The sequence below is a fragment of the Diabrotica virgifera genome, chromosome 5 (assembly GCF_917563875.1).
Source record: "Diabrotica virgifera virgifera chromosome 5, PGI_DIABVI_V3a".
Lineage (NCBI taxonomy): Eukaryota > Metazoa > Arthropoda > Insecta > Coleoptera > Chrysomelidae > Diabrotica > Diabrotica virgifera.
The window spans coordinates 163,776,852-163,798,558 of record NC_065447.1 but is presented as its reverse complement, the minus strand read 5'-3'; the positions used below and the strand labels follow the sequence as shown (position 1 = coordinate 163,798,558).

The 21,707-nt window shown below is 33.8% G+C and overlaps 1 protein-coding gene across 1 annotated transcript in view; it reads right to left on the bottom strand.

Moving 5' to 3' along the window:
* Positions 1-648: 648 nt before the first annotated feature.
* Positions 649-21,707, bottom strand: part of LOC126885196 (zinc finger protein 235-like) — a 95,235-nt gene continuing 74,176 nt past the window's right edge. Inside the window, exon 2 of the mRNA XM_050651644.1 lies at positions 649-1,834. Within this exon, the coding sequence (XP_050507601.1) occupies positions 735-1,834 (1,100 nt within the window). The 3' untranslated portion in view covers positions 649-734. The remainder of the gene's footprint in view (positions 1,835-21,707) is intronic.

Sequence of the window (21,707 nt, the reverse complement as noted above, 5' to 3'; positions counted from 1 at the left end):
CGCCTAGATGACACTATTTTTTTGCTTCCTCAAATGTAATGAGATATGTCAAGAGTTGTATGTAGTATTCCGGTGTAGTAACGGGTCGCCCGAAAACTGTTTTAAAAAAAACCTTCAATAAGATTGTGAGCATTAGACTTTGCATACCCTAACATTTCTTTTCAAATTACCTGCTTGATTAAATTGTTTTAAACAAATTTCACACTTGAACGGTTTCTCTTCAGTGTGAACTCTCAAATGTATTTTCAAGTTAAATGCTTCGTTAAATTGCTTTAAACAAATTTCACACTTATAAGGTTTTCCTCCAGTGTGCACTCTCAAAATGTTTTTTTAAATCATCTGCTTCACTAAACTGTTTAAAACAAATTTCACACTTGTGACCTTTTTCTCTAGTGTGCAATAGTGATGTAACGAATGTCATTTTTTGAACATTCGCGAATACGAATGCGAATGCGAATATCTCCTACCGACATTCGCGAATGCGGATGCGAATGCGAATGTCCAGTTTTTTAATAATTTGTTTCTATTTTTGTAATGTTTCCTAAATCTATAATGAAAAGTTAATTGGTATTTAGTGTAAATCAATCTGAATCTTAATCTTTATCACATAATACCAAATAATAAAATAAAGTGAAAGCTGATAATGTGATTATTCGAGGTTAAGTTACCTTTTCTTATTAAAAAAAAAAGTAGAGAAGTGAATAGATTTTGATTTTATTAACCTAATATTATCTTCAAATGATTTTTTTTCTGATATTCACATTCGCAAAACATTCGCACAAACTTCGCGAATGCGGATGCGAATGCGAATATGCAAAAATATGCGAATATTCGCGAATGCGAATGCGAATACGAATATTCGTTACATCACTAGTGTGCAATATCAAATGTCTTTTCAAATCACTTGCTCGAGTAAATTGCTTTAAACAAATTTGACACTTGTACGGTTTCTCTCCAGTGTGAACTCTCAAATGAACTTTCAAATCACATGCTCGAATAAATTGCTTTAAACAAATTTCACACTGGTACGGTTTTTCTCCAGTGTGAACTCTCAAATGCTTTTTCAAATCACCTGCTTGATTAAATTGCTTTAAACAAATTTCACACTTGTGAGGTTTTTCTCCAATGTGTATTCTCAAATGTATTTTCAAATAACCTCCTTGATTAAATCGCTTTAAACAAATTTCACACTTGAACGGTTTTTCTCCAGTGTGTACTCTCAAATGTCTTTTCAAGTTAAATGAATCGGTAAATCGCTTTAAACAAATTTCACACTTATAAGCGTTTTCTCCAGTGTGAACCCTCAAATGTTTTTTCAAATCACCTGCTCGATTAAATTGCTTTAAACAAATTTCACACGTGTACGGGTTTTCTCTAGTGTGAACTGTCAAATGATTTTTCAAACTACCTGCTTCACTAAACTGTTTAAAACAAATTTCACACTTGTACGGTTTTTCTCCAGTGTGTACTCTCAAATGTCTTTTCAAGTTAAATGTATCGGTAAATTGCTTTAAACACATTTCACACTTATAAGGTTTTTCTCCAGTGTGCACTCTCAAATGTTTTTTCAAATCACCTGCTCGAGTAAATTGCCTTAAACAAATTTCACACATGTACGGTTTCTCTCCAGTGTGAACTCTCAAATGAACTTTCAAATCACCTGTTCGATTAAACTGCTTAAAGCAAATTTCACACTTGTAAGGTTCCTGTCTAATCTGAATTTTTATATTTTTATTTACGGTTTTTCCTTCGGCATCTTGACGTGTATATTTTCCTTTATGAGATGAATGTAACGTTTCCATAATTTTCATTTTATTCTCCTCCTGGGGACAACCTAAAATACAAACCAACTATAAACATTTTATTGGAGCTCAAAATTACTACAGAAGTAAAGGAATGCGATGGTAGTTCAGGGAAGTGAGTAAAAAAAAGTACCCTAATGGTGATATATCTCCCTCCAAGCAATAGATAGTTGTTTGGGTAGTATGGACCCCTACAATAAGAACCTATATCTGTACCTCAGAGCTAAACTGTATTAACTGTGCTAACATTTTTTTGAAAAATTGTATTATTTCACTTTCTACGTAACAGACTTCACATCTTTCATATGCGATACGATATTAAATCCTATTTAATCTGGTTCCAAAGATAGGCAACGTTAAATTGTATTAAGTCCCTCCGTAGTTCCGAGCTAAACAGTCGTTTACACTTAATACCCAGCAAAATAAAAGTATTATTAGTAGTATTAGTGGAGTTAATATCACTTGCACATGTAAGAACTATTAACTCCTTGGAGCGACGTAAAACCGTGGTGTGCTACCGTAGTCAGTATTCTGTGGAAAATAAATGGAAGTAGAACTAAATGACTTTAAAAATTTTAAGACTCTTTACACCAACAACCTGTTCCAACTGTTCACCTTTTATTATAAGGAAAAAACTCAGCAGAATACAGACTTTCGTATGTCAGATGTTCTCCGCTTGTAATTATCGTGTAGCGATAATTTAGGATTACTTTTTTCAAAACTAATTTCAATTCGGAAACATTCCAATCTGTTGATCGTAACAGAAATCCTAAGCATGTTGTCTTTCCTGAGGCTCTGCGTATGATTCACGATAAGTCAAAGGAATTTCATAATTTTTATAAAAATTTATCCCACTCCGATAAAGTAGATTAAGATTTATAAAATTTTTCCAAAGTAATTGTAAGTGAACAGCACTCGTTTTTCGTTAGTTTTGTTTACTCATTTTGTTTAATAGATATTGTTTATTTCATTTAATTAAAAAAAGAAGTGTTTTTGACTAAATTTTATTTCATGTACCGTATTATCTCCAGATTATTTATTCACGTGTGTCAACTTGCCATTATATTATCTCCCGAACATGGTAATTGTTTTCACACCAAACAGTATTAACTCCATGTTTTTTCAAAAAAATTAAAGAGGTATAAAACTAACAAATACAGTAATCTATAGTATGATTCATACCTATCAAATAGTGTTTTTCACATTTTTGTAGAAAAATAAATAAAAATTGGATTTAAAATTTACTCTTTATATTTCTTCTGCTCTCCTGTAAAATTTCAATTTTGTGAGTTAATACAGTTTAGCTCTGAGGTACAGATATGTTTCCTGCAGCCGGTTTTTTTTTTGACAAAATTAGTTATTAACAAATTAATATAAAAAAAACCGTAAACATTGCTTTTCGCTTGATTTCAGTGTTCAAGCTGCCACCCATCTGTCTCTTGGTAGGTTGAATATTGAATTTAAGCAACAAACAATGTTTATTTACGAAATAAACATTTTTTTCTGTTTTCTATCAGCAGTAGAATGTATTTTGAGTTAAATAAATTACATACATTCTTCTTTTTGTGTCAATTAAATTAATTCAAAATAATTTCTCTTGGACACCCTATACAAATAATTATGTCAATGTTAATATTACTGAATAGAGAATTGAATAACCTTTCAAATGAGCTAGCACACGACCCCTATTCCCTATTTAAAAATACGGGGTAGGGGAAGTGGAAGGGAGGTCGTTGACAAATGACACATGTATGTACCGTAAAAATGTGTCCCCCTTAGATCAAAAATTGACCTGTTTCGGCATTTCCTTAAAATCTAATAACTACTGCCAAATATCGAGGTGGACTGTTTTCTTTGGCCCACACTGTATATACTTCTTCAATAAACTTAGTAAATAATTAATTTTTACTAGATTTTATAAATAAAAACAAATTATCTTATTGAATTGTTTCTAAAAATAGTATTGGCTTATTGTTTATGTAGTGCTTTGGGAATCAAAAAATCCCAAAGAACAAAGAACTAGGTTTTATTTTTGGCTAAACATGCTATTAGATTCAACGGTGCTCAAAGGGTCGATCGAAAACGATGTTTTGGGAAAACTGAGTTAAAGTTTACAAACATGTTAAAATAGTAAGGGCGAACAAGTGATGCTACTAGATTATGCGGTTTATCGTCGCATTTCTACTATAGCGTGCGGTCTATCGAGAGATACGGTGTATAATCAGTATTATTACAATAGGTACCAACAAAAAATCTTTACAAAGTGAATAAAACGTATAAATCTTAGGAATTATTATTTTAATTTTACGGCTTGTTCCCAACAAAAGTAGTAAATTGATATAATAAAGTATTAACTTTTAACTTTTTTTATAAACTAACTAAAACATACTTTTTAGTAAATACGTACATATTTACCATACCTATTTATAGACCTAATACTATAACATAATAACTAAACCTAATGGGGAGTTATAAACGCTTAATTCTGTAATTTGTTATCTTGCAGTTCTTTAATTTTATTTAAACTACATTACTCTCGTAACACGAGTTATTCGCACTTTTTATTTTCACATATTTTTGGATTGAATACCCATTATGACATTTAAAAAGTTGAAAATATTCGGATGTGGGTAGTAAAAACTAGAATTTAAAACACACTGAAATGATGCGCATGCATTTCAAGTGCGGCACATACTATTTGTACTACTGGCCCTTTCTGGGGAAAACCTAGATTCTTCCAAATAGTTTTCAACTATGAAATCAGTAAAATTCTTTACACGTTTGTCATCCGGGATTTTCACAAATAATTCAACTTCCAACTTTCGTTGATTGTAAAAAATTAATTCAAAAAATAATTTTAAAAATTTCCCAGTATCGGAATTTTTTTCATTATATTCAGAAACTGAACCTAAGCTTTGGATTTTGCGATACCAAGCTTGACACATTACAATCGACAACCAGTTATTTTTTATTCAGGCCACAATGCTTTCACAGCATTGTGAATCTTTCAAAATCTATTATATTTTTTGTATTCATTTTAAATTTAACAACCTACATTTTTCCTCGATTATGCGAAAAAAATTGAAATAAGTGTCATAATTTTTATTAGACAAAAAAGCGAAAACTACTGGTACATAAAAACCGTTTTTAATTGCATTTTTTTTAATGGATTACCCTATCTATAATTACGTTTTTTTGTCTTACAAGTAATTTCAATTGTCCTTGAACATTGAAAACTTGCCTTCTGGACACTTTGAAGGTTGAGAAAATGCAAACCGTTTGACTTAATCAAAACGACTGAATATAACCAAAATATTATGTATTTTAAAAATTCGATATTGTTTAAGGTTTCTTACAATGTCAGTATATATTATTGAACTAAAAAAATAAAGTTAAATAATAAAAACCAATTTTTCTCAAAAAAGTGCAAGAGTCTTGCAGGTTGGTCTTGGTCCTGCGTGGTCTTGCAAGGTTCGGTCTTGGTCTTGTTCTTGCAAGCTTGGTCTTGGTCTTGCAACCAAAAGGCGGTCTTGGTCTTGCTGCAAGACCAAGACCAAGACCGCAAGACCAAGACCAGTCTCGCTCATCACTAGTTATGCTCCTACATCTTTCTCTGAATTCCAGCATCTATACTGCAGAGCTCTTTGGTTTGCCCAAAGCCATCAAACTATGTATATATTAAAAACCTCCCTTGTTGCCCAGTCCTTTCCGACTCTCTTAGCACAGTCAAAGCTATGCAAAATATATACCATAAACACCCCATTGAGAAAAGAACCAAGGCCGAACTAATGGAAGCTCAAGAAAGTTTCAGAAGAATCCACTTCCTGTGGATACCATCCCACATAGGCATTGAAGGAAATATGAACAAGCAGATACTAGTGCGCGTAACGCTATCACTAATGATGCATCAGAAAGAGAGTGTCGGAGTGTCGCTAGCGATCTAAAAGTTCATTCCAAAAATAAAGTGTTAGTGCGTGGAATCCAATTATTGCTCCAAAGGTTTAATTGTATACAAATTGTAATTCATTTTTACCAATTTTTGATTTAATATTGTTACAAATGTTACAGAAATGTCGCTAATAACCTTCGGGTGGATGCGACTTTATCTTTTTAAATAAAAAAAAATAAACTTTAAGCAAATTTAGTTTCTCTACTATTATGAAAATTACACCCTAATCTTTTCCTACGGTATGGAAATCCTTCAGGTAAATCTTAAAAACTTAAGAGGAATTTGCAAGATTTTTATGAAATAAAAAAAGAGGTTTAATACTTTTTATTCTATAAAAATAAACATCCCTAGTGTTTTTAATAAAATTCATAAATAAAGCTTCAATTGAATTCAATTTGATTTTCATCGTCTACGGTTTCTTCGTCTTGTGTAGCTCACCACTTAAAGCTACTAAGCTACAGAAACACCGGCGCGTTAACAGAGGAGAAGGAGCGAACCTTGAAAGGAAACGCAACGAAAGCCTGTGGGTTCGCCCTTATTCTTCTAGGCGATTATGCAGTTCAATTTCTGACATGAATGGATTCGAATATTATTTCTTACGAAATTTTAGGAGTATGAAGGGCGAAACATACTGTTATAATATACAGACGTATTCTTTAAAAGTATGTGAGGAAGATGAGACTGTTTTTGAAATGACCATTTTTTGGGTTCGCCCTTAGTCCTCCAAGCTCCTGATATATACGTTTCGTAAAATAATACGAGCTACCGAATTACAAATTAGTGTGTATTACAACAGATCCATGACTGGCGTAAACAATGGAATGTCGAGCTAACGATCACTTTCCATCGTTTTTTCATTTCACTGCATCATTAACCAGTAAGTTTTGTGTTCCAAAATTTTAAATATGGACGACGTCATGAAGATGACAATAAAAATTGTGAATTCAATCAGAGCGCGAAGCTTGCTACATCTTTTTAAAGCGCAATTGGCAGCTAGCGACTCTGTGTGGAAAACACTTGGTGCTATGAATAAAAACGGAGTATAAAATCATGAGTATGTTCTCATGAGTATGAGCATAAAGTATAAGTATAAAGTCTATTTCATATGAAGAAAAATATACTCATGGACTAAAATATTGCATATGCATGTGGAATGAATTTTTTTGTGCTGTTATCTTTAGCCTGCCTGTATCATATGAATTGGATTTCTTTTCCGAATGCAATATTTTAAAGTATCATATAAATGCTATAATCGGATTTAAATCTGATTTGGGCTTTGTGCTGGCCAGTATAATTTTTAAATTGAATCTCAAGGTAAGTCTTCACTATGCTAGCGACATGAAGACATGCATTAACACCAATAGGTCATAAATCCAATATGGCTTTCAAATGGCAAAACATGATCTTAAATGTTTTCAGTGTACATATCAGTTGACATTCGCCTAATCACTTCCCCGTTTTCGCTATGTCCTTTCAAAGCAATACCGCTCCGTAGCACTATGCCGCCACCAACAAAACTAACGCTCTGTATGAGGCATGACGTTACAACTGACATACTGTTCGCCTTCGCCAACTCTTCCGTAGACAAAGTTTTATAAATCTTGCTTCTATATGATGAACGCTATGCCAGATGTAAGCTCATACAGAGTATTCATATTATGGTGGTGGCGGCATAGTGCTATGGCGTGGTATTTCTTAGAAAGGAGATACCGAACTTGTGGAGGTGATTGGTTGAATGGCAGCTGATATGTATAGGGTGTCCTAATAAGAATGGCCCTCGGCCATATCTCAGGAACCGTTTATAGTACAGCTTTGAGAAAAAAATATTTATAACAAAAGTCGCCTCGGGAAAAGCCTGGAAATTATTTTCATAATTGTGGGTCCACCGCTAGAGGGCGTAATTGAATATCAAAAATTAAAAAATCAAAATTTTGCAAAATTATTTAATGAAATCCAATACACAATATAACTGGAAATCCAATCATCGTATTCTTCATAAAATTCTGCGCATATTTAATTTCACAAATTTAAGTCTACGTTTGCAAATAAGGTGGGGGTGAGTGGGAACCTTCTTATTAAAAAATGGCTGTAAGTCCGGTTCTTCTCAATCGAATTTTTTATACTTGGTCTTGTTGAAAACAGCTCTTTTTCGTCAATGTAAGTGTGTTATTTTCGAAATAGCATAGTAAGTAATATGCAAGCTAGGAGGCGTTATTTATAATTTTCAGAAATCTAGTTTTCTTTGAAAAGTATTAAATACAAGTATGCATTTTCAATCCTGTATTACAAAATTAGACCAAATTAGCAACATAATACCGAAAACCGCATGTCGATACCTTTTTTATATCTCGAGATATCTTAAGAAACGTGTAAATTCTAAACAACTGTTAATGCCACCGGTAAACGAAGTTAAGGAAAAGTAGTGTGCTATGGAACAAACAAAGAAACATTTTCCAGATGTAAGCGTATATAATTAATTAAAACAACAAAAGGACAAACAACACTATAAAATATAACAAAGAAATAAAAGCAACTACTTACTTAGTGACGACCTAAATGTTCAAATTGTTGCCCATCATTTTCGATGCAAGCATTTACTCTTTCAAGATTAGATTGAACAGCAGTCTCAATTTCTGCTTTCGCAATGCTTTGAATGGCGTTTCGTATTCTCTAGATTCTAGATCATGTTTTCTCGAGTAGTGGGCCTAGCGGCAAAAACAAGGTCTTTAATCCGTCCCCATAAATAAAAGTCCAAAACAGTTAAATCTGTTGCTATTCAATCTACTCTTGAAAGAGTAAATGCTTGCATCGAAAATGATGGGTAACAATTTGAACATTTAGGGCCGGTTTTTCAGTGCTGGGTTAACCCAGATTTTTCGGTCACCGAAATTTTTATGGTTAATCAGTTTTTCAATACTAGGTTATCGCTTAAACACGTTTAAGTTGACCAAGATTTTAACCGATACTCGCTATCATAGGTGGTTTAACTCCGAATTTTCCGACAGACGTTTATCTATATTTGCTGACAGAAGAGGTTAGTTAAATTATGACATTTTGTGTTATCGCGGGAAATATTGTATTATGTATTATTATATTCTTGATTATATCTTCATCATCAGATGAAGAATCGGAACTTGAATGCATTAATCATTTTTGTAATGTTATGTTATTTGTTATTTATAAAATAGGTTATGAAATTCTATTTTGTTTATTTTTCTGTCAAAAATCTATAGAATTGCACATCTTGGTTTAAAGCACTGAAAAACGATAATAGGGTTAAAATATTGGTTAAAATTTAAACTAGGTTAGCTAACCAAAATTTTAACCACTCACTGAAAAACCGGGCCTAAGGCAGTCACTAAGACTATAAGTAAGTAGTTGCTTTTATTTATTTGTTATGTTTTATAGTGTTCTTTGCCTTATTTTTGTCTTAATTAATTATATACGTTTACATCTGGAAAACGTTTATTTGTTTTTTCCATAGCACACTACTTGTCCTTAACCTCGTTTACCGGTGACAGTAACAGCTGTTTAAAATTTACATATTTCTTAAGATATCTAGAGATAGAAAAAAGGTAACGATACGCGGTTTTCGGTATTATGTTGCTAATTTGGTCTAATTTTGTAATACAGGATTAAAAATGCATACTTGTATTTAATATTTTCCAAAGAAAACTAGATTTCTGAAAATATTTAAATAACGCCTCCTAGCTTCCATATTACTTATTAGGCTATTTTGAAAATAAGACTCTTACATTGACGAAAAAGAGCTGTTTTCAACAAGACCAAGTATGCAAAATTCGATTTAGCAGAACCGGACTTACAGCCATTTTTTCATAAGAAGGTTCCCACTCACCCCCACCTCTTATTTGCAAAGGTAGACTTAAACTTATGAAGTCAAATATGCGCAGAATTTTATGAATAATACGATGATTGAATTTCTAGTGCCCTTTCATTAGATAAATTTTGTAAAATTTTTATTTTTTAATTTTTGATATTCAATTACGCCCTCTAGCGGTGGACCTACAATTATGAAAATAATTTTAAGGCTTTTCCCGAGGCGACTTTTGTTATAAATATTTTTTTCTCAAAGCTGTACTATAAACGGTTCCTGAGATATGGCCGAGAGCCATTCTTATTGGGACACCCGGTACATTAAAAACATTTTAGAAAATCATGTTTTACCATTTGCCAGCCATATTGGATAGCAAAATCCTGTTAATGCACCGTGACGCAGGTCTTCATCTCGGGTCTAGGACGTTTCATCGCCGCCGTTTCGATGCGCCAGTTCGATGCCGATGCCGGCCGATTCATCGCCAGTCAATTAATCACTATCTGATATATTTCCGAATTTTCGACAGTTACAATTATTAGTTATTTTTAGTATTAATTAGGAATTCTAGGAAATGCGATATATGACGGAGATGAAATGGACTGGCGATGAACCGGCGGCATCGAAACGGCCGGCGATGAACCGGCGGCATCGAAACGTCCCATTCCGTTCATCTCGGTAGAATAGTGAATACTTACCTTGATGAGATTCAATCTAAAAATTATATTGGCCACCATATAGCCCATATCAAATTTAAATCCGGGTTCTCGTAAATTACGGTGTTTATAAATAGTCTTTAAACTTGTTTTACGTTTTTAAACTAGTTCCGAACAAAAACAAAGTGCAGTGTATACAAGTGTAGAGTGTATCTACGTGTACTTTTGCAACTTGCACCACTATGGTGCATAATAAGTTGAATAATAAGGTGCAACCTCCTGACTCACAATAATTATGGCAAACCAAACTGAAGAAGCTGTCTTTGACTACGAGGACAGCTCAAAACCAACAATATCAACAAACCAAACTGCAAACAACACCAACTCAACCACCAACAATAACTTATCGTATACTGCTGCATTAAAAGCCGTCCCGAGGCCATCGTTTCCGAGAAAAAATCAGGCAGTAGTTCTTCATGCCGAAAACAGTTTAAAACTTTATGACTACGTTCACGCAATTGGTAGTATCATTGGAGCCAAGAATATTTGCTTCGCATCTAGAATATCTAATAATAGGGTATGTATTTACTTATCTAACTCCGAACTAGTTGAAAAATTGATAAATTCTCACCCATTAATTCAAATCAACACATTTTCTCTCAACATTCGAAGGCTTATATCTCCAACCAAAAGAATTTTAATTTCGAATATTCCACCTGTTATTCCTCATGAAATTGCTGAAAACGCTATAAAAAGCCTTGGTTTACACCTAGCATCCCCCATATCGTTTCTCAAAGCAGGTATCCCTGGAGATGAATACAGCCACGTATTAAGTTTCAGGCGCCAAGTTTATATAAATTCCCCTTCTGAAAACTACGAACTACAGACATCATTACTTATTCCATACGATGGCACCGAACATAGAATATTCCTTTCTACAGATATAATGCAATGTTTCCTCTGCAAGTTAACCGGACACATTGCAAATAATTGCAACAATCCCCCATCTTCCAGTATTCCTGCACAGTCAGAGACCCAAGCCCCAACTTCTAACATTGAACCTAGCACAAACATAAATGAAAGCGACCAGTCAACTCAAATTCAAGCAACAGTCCAAAAAAAACCTTCATCTTCCATCATTCCTACACAGACAGAGACCCAAGCCCCACCCATTAACATTGAACCTAGCACAAGCATGAATAAAAGCGACCAGTCATCTCAAATTCCAGCAACAGGCCTAAAAAGACCTCCTTCGGACTCACTTAATGACGAATCTAGTCTTCCTACGTCTCCGTTAGCTGACACCTCCGAAATGCAACCTCCTGATATTCCCAATGAATTAAAAAGTAATAAGAAATCCAAGAAGAAGAGGCGAAAAACGGATGATACTATTATCACCGATATCACTAGACTGGACATAACTGAATACTACAACAAAAATCCACAAAATATCCTCTCTCTAAACGAACTTTTTGCATTTTTAGAAAATACTAAAGGTAGCAATGACCCCTACCATGAAGCCCTAGAGTTTACAAACGACATCAACAAACTTCTTAGCAATTTACATTCTATGTATACACACCTTTCTGAAAGAACAATAAAAAATAGACTCACACGATTAATAAAAAAAATCAAAAAACAATGCAATGATAAATCTGCAGAAAATAATGATACATCAACAATACCGTGTCTTTTACAAACAGATCATAGCGATGACGAGTCATTCTCCGATACTTCTCTTACCTCCCAACAGTCACAAAAATAATATCTTTCACTTTACTTTACCATTCACTCTAATCCAGTGGAACTGCGATGGATTTTATCCACGCTTAGAACACCTTCAACATCTCACCTCTGAATTCTTCCCAGAATTTTTCTGTCTCCAAGAAACAAACTTTACCCATTCTCATACACCTTTTCTAAAAAACTACATCGGTTACCATTTTATCAGAACTTCGCACCTACGAGCAAGTGGCGGTACATCAATATTCGTTTCATCTGATGTTTACCATCAACAATTCCATCTAGACACCGATCTCGAAGCTACAGCAATAACCGCTTGGTGTCCACAAAAAATCGTAATATGCAACTTATACATCCCTCCAAATTACAAACTATCTCCAACTGAAATCACAAATTTAATTAATCAGCTTCCAACACCATTTATTCTAGTTGGTGACTTTAACTCCCATAGTCCTATGTGGGGGTCCAAATACACATCTGCGCGTGGCAAACTAATTGAAAAGGTGATAAATGATTTAAATATAAATGTTCTAAATACAGGTAGCAGCACATATTTTCATGTCCAATCTGGTAGCACATCATCTATTGATCTAAGTATTTGTGACCCTGGTTCTGCTCCTCTCCTCTCCTGGTACACATTGGACGACCTTTACAATAGTAACCACTACCCAATCATCATCTCTAATAATACTTCTCAACCCATTCAAACTAAGATTAAATGGAAAATTTCAAAAGCGAACTGGAATATTTTTAGCGAAACTGTTAGGGAAAAACCCGATCAGATTTTGTTTGAATATGATGTAAACAAAAACGTAGATGTCTTTACTAATTGTTTACTCTCTTCAGCTGAACAATGCATTGGCACATACAATACAAATTTCACAAGAAAAAGAGCTGTTCCATGGTGGAATAATGCATGCCAAACTGCTGTAAGAGAATGTAAAAAAGCTTTAAATAAATATCGACGAACACGCAATGAAACAGATCTTATACATTTCAAAAAATGAGAGCCTTATCGAAACGCACCCTCAAGGAAAGCAAGAAGGATTCGTGGAAAAAATACGTTAGCTCTATTAACTCTAACACAAACCCCTCTCAAGTGTGGAATAAAATCAAACAAATGAAAGGACACAACACATCATATAAAATTCCTGCACTCATCCAAGAAAATAAAGTTATTACCGATGACCAGGAAATTTCAGAAATAATTGCTGAATATTTTAGCAACAAAACGAAAGGTAAAAATATATCCTTAGAACAACAAACATCCAAAAAAACTTACGCAACAAATTCCAGTCATATAGAGTGTATAAATCTTCCTTTTTCTTTGTCAGAACTTGAATTTGCCATTTCCACTTTAAAAAATTCGGCAGCAGGACCCGCCATGATCCCCTCAATTTTCCTTAAAAATCTACATCCAAGTACACAATCGAAACTACTTGAGCTATATAAAATTATATGGACAAGCCAAGAATTTCCTTCTCTTTGGCAACAATCGCTTGTTATTCCAATCAAGAAATCTGACTCACTGTATAACACAGTAAACTCTTTCAGACCAATCTCTTTGACATGCACACTGTGCAAACTCTTAGAAAAGATGCTAAATTTTCGACTTATCTGGTATCTTGAAAAGCAATGTTTTTTTGACAAAGCCCAATCAGGTTTTAGGAAAAATCGTTGTACACTAGACAACCTAATTATCTTACAAAATGAAATTGCACATGCTTTCGCCAGCAACAGAGATTTAATTGCTGTATCTCTCGACATAGAGAGCGCATCTGATACAGTTCAGAAATCGGTAGTTCTAGAAACTGTTCAAAAAATGAAATTATATGGTAATGTATATAACTTTCTCGAGAACTTTTTGTCTAATAAAACCTTCAGAGTCTCTACCAACGGAAAATTCTCGGCAATACATCTTACTGATAATGGTATACCACAATGATCGGTTCTAAGTACTACTCTATTCTTGATGAGTATAAATAATATTGGCACACTGATTCGACCCCCAGTCAAATATACAATTTACGCAGATGATCTAGTAATTTTCTCTCAAGGCAAAACCACATCATCCACTTGCGCCTTAATTCAAACTGCTTTAAATGATATCCACAGTTGGTCAAAAGGAACAGGATTTAAATTCTCATCAAAAAAATCTAAAATAGTTCATTTTAGTAAAAAACATAATCCCAACTTAATTAATTTAACTTTAAATGGCACCCCACTACAAGTAGTTCATCAACAAAAATTTTTAGGTGTAATCTTTGATAAAAAGTTATCTTGGAGATATCATATTCAAGAATTAAAAGGTACCTGCCTTAAAAGAATAAACATCTTAAAATCACTAGCGCATCATCAGTGGGGAACAGATGAAGATATGTTGCTGAGAATTTACCGATCTTTAATTCGTTCAAAAATGGACTATGGAAGTATATTATACATGTCAGCTCCCAATTCACAACTAAATTGCCTCAATATCATCCAAAACACCGCTCTTCGAATATGTCTTGGTGCGTTTAGATCTAGTCCCATTGAAAGTATTCAAATCGAAGCTAACGAACCACCTACTCATATTCGTCGTCAGCGACTTCTTTTGTCATACTTTGTCAAAGCATCAGCTAATCCAAATAATCCAGTCAATGGATTAATCAACTCTACCAAACCAACGATAGTAAACAAACCCAGAACAGTAATACCAGCTTCTCAAATGCTTAAAAAACTAGTAGGTAATATAGACTTACGAACTACTACTCCAATCTCATATTCTAACATTCCACCATGGACAATAACATTGCCCACTATAAACACCCGTCTATCAACACATTATAACAAAAAAGAAACCCCTAGTTCCGCCCTAAAGTCATCCTTCCTTGAACTCATCCACACCAAACAGTATGACTCAATCATCTACACAGATGCTTCTAAACTCGAAGATCAAGTTGGTTCGTCTGTGACTACCGCCAACGAAGTTATAGCTACCTACCGTCTTCCACATTACTGTAGCATATTCACAGCCGAACTATATGCTGTCATGAAAGCACTTAGTTGTCCAACCAACAAAAGCAAAAACCTCGCAATCTGCACTGAATCGCTATCTTCCATACTATCCATCAAGGACTTTTACTCCCAAAACCCACTAATTCAAAATATCCACAATGCATGCCACCTATTGTTAGATAAGAACGTATCGGTTAGCATTATTTGGACTCCATCGCACGTGGGTATTACAGGAAACGAAAACGCCGATCAAGCGGCCAAAGAGGCATCCCGTTCTGACATTCAAATGGAGAGTATACAACTTGGTGTAGATTTACAACATACAGTAAACCAAATGTGCTTGAGAGTCTGGCAAAACCTCTGGAATAGAAGAAACTCAAAACTCCATAGCATTCAACCTAGAATACCTGCCTTAAAAATACCAGCACTTTGTAGAAAGGACAAAGTTGTCATGAGAAGGCTAAGAATTGGACATTGCCGTCTTACACATGGTTACCTGATGAGCCAGGGAAATCCTCCTTTGTGTCATACCTGCAACACTCGTGTCACCGTCAAACACATACTAGTTGAGTGCCAGCTATACACGAACACCCGAAGACAACATAAACTGGATGAAGACCAAATCGCCATTCTTAGTGATAATAGTGACTTTAATAATGTGATAATGTTTCTCAAAGACTCTCGATTATACTACGCCATATAAATGTTGTTTTTTTATCATTTTGCTGATATTGTAGTTTCTTAATTTAAATTCTTTATTTTCTTAATTCTTGTAATTTTAAACACACTGTAAACCTTACTTTTGTAACCGTGTCAATGGCCTGCGTTGCTGAGACACGTTAATTTAAATAAAAAAAAAATTAAATTCGATACCATTTATATGATACTTCAAAACATCACATTGGGAAAAGAAATCCTATTCCTATGACACTGGGGGTAGCACAAAAAAAATTATTTCACATGTTAATTTCAAAATATGCAATATTTTTGTCCGTGAGTTTATATTGATGTGATGAGTTTCTACTCACAGTACATAAGAGTAGATGGAGTATATACTCCCAACATTTGGAGTATAAACTAGATTCTCATTTTTATTTATACGTTACTTCTGCTTTCTGCATGCAGATGTGAGGTGGTTGAGCCATGGAAAATTTTTAGATAGGTTCCGGGAGTTACTTCCCGAAATAATTTCTTTTCTAGAAGAACGAGGGGACGACGCTCCTACTTCAAAACGAACAATGTCTCGGAGATCTGGCTTTCGTATCATATTTAGCAAATCATTTGAACCTTAATTGAATTTGGAACTACAGGATAAAAATTAAACAATTATCGATATGATGAGCAATATGTTCTTTTTTGTCAACAAATTGAAATTATTGATTAATCAAATGAATAGAAATGATTTAAACAACTTTCCATCGTTGAAAAAAGGGTAACCCTCATTACATTTATTAGGAGACGGAACTGCAACCAGTTCATAGTGAGTTTGAAAGACGCTTCGTAACATTCATGTCTAATTCATTTTTTTATGAAGAGATGTAAAAAATTGCCACTGAAATATCCATTACTTTCAATATGGAGATTATTTCCGTCCAAAATGATGTACTGAAAATAATTTCGGTTATACACCTTAAATCCAGAGCGACCAATACGAAATTTTTGGTCTTTTATATCGTCTGAAAAATATCCGTCTTTGAGACAAGTAGCTCTGCAGCTCACGGTATTCTTTGGATCAACATACTTGTGTGAGTCTGCATTTTCCCAAATGAAGGTAGTGAAAAGAAAGTATCGTAATCGGCCAACACTGATGAACATCTCTCATCATCATGCTTGCATTTGGTCCTCGGTAATTACATACCATCATACTAAAAACTTTTGGATGATACGCAGTGACATGCAGGAACATTTTGATTGCAAAGCAATGTTTCATTTTTTGCATTTACTATAATACTCCTGCAAAACAGACATTGTCTTTGTTTACCATCAATGGGTATTTCCAAAAACATGTCAATTAGATAAAATCAGACCGCCCGCCGGTGTAATCCTTAACCCTCTTTTGCCCAAACGAAGAAATCCTCAACCCATAATAATTTCCTTTTAGCATTTTATTGTTTAAGGGTCCAATTAAGCAAAAATCATATTTAAAATTATTTCCGCCCCCCTCTCCCACATATACTGCCCAATGTGTACTGGAAGATACATATTATAAAAGTATATTGCAAATAAACCAGAAAATATTAGTGCCTAAAACGTTTGAATAATTAAACTTAAATAACATAAAAGATAAGTCATTAAATACGTTTTCATAAAAAAATTATTAGAATAGTAACAGTAGGTAAACTGAATTTACCGCTTGTGTTGATGGCTTGAAAACGTGCACACTCACACAACAAGAAAATAAATCAACATAACTTAATACTTTAAAATCGTTTAAATAAAAAAAAGATAACCAACTCTATAGAGAAGGAACAGCTGATTGTGACAACAAAGGATTAGGGGTCGCCAAATTCTTGAAAATTTCAAGATCTTGCCTTGATTTCAAGACAAGAAGCAATTTTATATTTCAAGACAAGACAAGGAATTTTATGTCAATACCAAGATTTCTTGTCGAGAAAACAAGAAATCTTGGAATATCTTGACTACCTAATAATAAAAACTAGATTTTATGTTAAATAACAAATTTAGCACATTTTATCGGAATTGATTAGCCATGAATTAAGGCAGATAACACTTCTTATGTACTCAACGCCTAGCCAATTTCTTGGCTTTGTTATTGTTAAAGTTGCTCTTGAAAATAGCCTTTCCGCAGGTACATATGATTCTGTTGCTGGCGTTCCGGAAAAATCCTTGGTCATTTTCGATAATCACGGGTAGATATTTTCGTGTCTTCTCCACCAATCAAGTATGTATATTCTCAGAATATTCTGACCTAGGCTCATTTAAGTATTTTTCAATTTCATACTTCCAAGATTGTAAGTTATCAGAATCAGCTTTCTTAAATAGGTAAGTAATATCTAAGTCAAATTCGTTATCTTCTGTTTTCAGACTAAGTACTGGCTCTGGTATTGGATTCTATAGATCACTCTGGGATTTATTAAAGTAGTTAACTTTAAATATTTGTTGAAATTTTTTTACTGCCTCTGATTTTTCCCTATTGTGCACTTTCAAATGTTTTTTTAAGTTACTTGTATTAATAAACACCTTTAAACAAATTTCACACTTGTACGGTTTCTCTCCAGTGTGAACTCTCAAATGTTTTTTCAAACTGCTTGATTCACTAAACTGTTTAAAACAAATTTCACACTTGTGAGGTATTTCTCCACTGTGAACTCTCAAATGATTTTCAAATAACCTGCTTGACTAAATTGCTCAAAACAAATTTCACACTTATAAGGTTTTTCTCCAGTGTGCAGTCTCAAATGTGTTTTCAAATCACCTGCTTGACTAAATTGTTTAAAACAAATTTCACACTTGTACGGTTTTTCTCCAGTGTGTACTCTCAAATGTCTTTTCAAGTTAAATGTATCGGTAAATTGCTTTAAACAAATTTCACACTTATAAGGTTTTTCTCCAGTGTGCACTCTCAAATGTTTTTTCAAATCACAGGCTCGAGTAAATTGCCTTAAACAAATTTCACACATGTACGGTTTCTCTCCAGTGTGAACTCTTAAATTAACTTTCAAATCACCTGCTCGCTTAAACTGCTTAAAGCAAATTTCACACTTGTAAGGTTCCTGTCTAGTCTGAATTTTTATATTTTTATTTACGGTTTTTCCTTCGGCATCTTGACGTGTATATGTTCCTTTATGAGATGAATGTAACGTTTCCATAATTTTCATTTTATTCTCCTCCTGGGGACAACCTAAAATACAAACCAACTATAAACATTTTATTGGAGCGGAAAATTACTACAGAAGTAAAGGAATGCGATGGTAGTTCAGGGAAGTGAGTAAAAAAAGTACCCTAATTGTGACACATCTCCCTCCAAACAATAGATAGTTATTTGGGTAGTATGGACCCCTATAATAAGAACCTATATCTGTACCTCAGAGCTAAACTGTATTAACTGTGCTAACATTTTTTTATGAAAAATTGTATTATTTCACTTTCTACGTAACAGACTTCAAATCTTTCATATGCGATACGATATTAAATCCTATTTAATGTGGTTCCAAAGATAGGCAACGTTAAATTGTTATACCTTTGATAGGCAAGCTTTCTACCTAACGGTGTAAGGTGTTTAAAAATACATTTCATACATCTACATCATATACAAATCGTCTCCACCCTTGCTTATTCTTGGCCCTTCGTTTGGCTTCAGTCCACGTTGTATTTTTCGTCCTCAGAATTTCTACCACTTCATCGTTCCAGGTTTTCTTTGGTCTCCCTCTTCCTCTCTTGTTTTGTACTTTTGCCTCCCATATGCGTTTTACCTGTCTACCATCGTTCATTCTACACAAACGTCCAAACCATTTCCATTTAAGCTTGTTCTTATCTAGTATTTGTGTTATTGGTTCGACTTGTAGTTCTTCTCTCACAATGCTGTTTCTTATTCTATCTTGTTTTCCTTGTAATTCCTTTTAATTTTCTTAGGTACTTCATGTCCTTGGAGTTTATTCTGCTTTTCGATAATTGCGTTAGCACCCAGCTCTCACTACCATTGGTAAGGATTGGCCTGATGGCCTGAAGATTGTTTTATATACCATCATCTTTGTCCTGCTGCTTACTTCTATCTTTTCAACGAATGTTCTGTTTAAGCAGTGGTACATTCTGGACGCCATGGTTATCCTTTCGTTGACTTCTCTTCTGATCTTCCTCCATTCTCTATTTTCACACCCAAGTATTTATATGTTGTTACTTGTTCTAGTTACTTGTTATTTATCTCTATATTTACTTGTTTATCCTCATTCCCCATGACCATTATCTTTGTTTTCTCCATGTTTATTTTCATATTTCTCTCGTCCAGCTCCTCTTTCCATATTATTAGGTTCCTTTTGAGGTCATCTTCGCTGTGTGCTAGTAACATAAGGTCGTCTGCAAATGCACATACTGAAATTCCTATATGTTCTAGTCTGTGGTAACCAATGTGTAATTTGCGTGTCTTTGCTTCCATTACTTTTATGATGTCATCCATGAGTACGATGAATAGTGTGGGGCTCAGTACTCCTCCCTGCTTCAGTCCATCATTTATCTCAAAAGTTTCAGAATGGGTATTATCTTTCCTGATGTAGCATTTGTTATGTTTATATAAGCTTTGTTTGGGTTCAATATTTCTTCGTTCGAGACTTTCCCATACTTTGTAATGTGAAACTTTATCGAATGCTTTTTCTAAATCTATAAATGCTGCATATACTTCAGCAGGGCCGTCTTAAGCATACACAGCGCCGGGGTGCAAGACTCATCTTTGCGCCCCCTTTTGTCAGAAGATTATATAGGTTATAGATACGCTAAAATTAAAATTAATTATGTTTGCTTTCTTTATTTATGTATTAAAACATTGTTTTAGTATTCAAAAAAGACAAATCTTACAACACTATACCATACTTTTTAAAGTACATAATTATATCAAAGTCAACTTATACAGCTGAAAGTTTTTATTGCTTCGGTGATCCCTATTTTTTACTTGCTTTTCTATACTTTAATTTAAGTATATTAAAGCCAAGTTTGTTAATCAGTCTTGGTCCACTATTGAGCGCAGAAAATTTTTGATCAATTTAAGTTTAGAAATAATTTCAGTAACAATAGCTGCCTCCTGCATCCTTAGACATGTAGAAAGATTTGGGAAAACGGAGAGTAAATTATTAGAATATATATTATAACTTAAAATATCGAGTGGAGTTGAGTCTATATCAATAAAAAATATTGGTAACAATTCTAACTCATGGAGTAGATCTTCACCATCTATATCAGATTTATTTCCATGCGCTAGTTTTTTTTGTAATTTAAACATTGTGTTTTTTAAGTTTTCTTCAGAGTTTTTCCAACTCAATATATTTTCCAAGAAAGAAAAATTATAATTATGTTCCCTCAACATTTCAAATCTTTCACTTAATTTTGCAATGGCAATTTCCAACAAATAATAATAGAAGTTAACTTTAAAATTTTGTTTTGGGTCTAAAAGAGGCTCGACTGCAGCATTGTAATTGAAATGTATTTTTCGGGGACGTGGACGAACAGTTTCAGAAAATTTAGTTTCGCAATCTAGTTCTTTAGCAATTGATACCGAGTCATTTAATATCTGCTCAAACGCAGTGTCAGTGCGGTTGTTGGTTAAATCTTTACTAATTTGATCAAGTATCTGACCAATAGAAAAAAAACTACAAAAAAAAATTACAGTGGTAATTTTTTTTTCGATAATTTTCCGTCGTCATGTATGACGTCAGATGCCCTTCGTTGCTACGCAAAAATGAACATTCAGTGACATGAATAACAATTAATGTTTTAACATCTTGTCAGTTAAAGAGAACACCATGAACAGGTTTAGCACATATTCAGGCGAAGATTTCAATAAAATATTAGTTAAAATGATTTAAAAGACAGTTTTATTCATGAAATAATCTTACCGAATTACTCTAGAACTCTCAAAAATTATCGATTTGTTTTGCCCTCGTGACACTACGACATAATTTCGCTTCCCTTCGGGTCGTGAAATTAAAACTGTCAAAGTGTCACTCTGAAACAAATCTATCGATTTGTTTCCTGATTTTAGAGCTCCCGTGCAATTACTA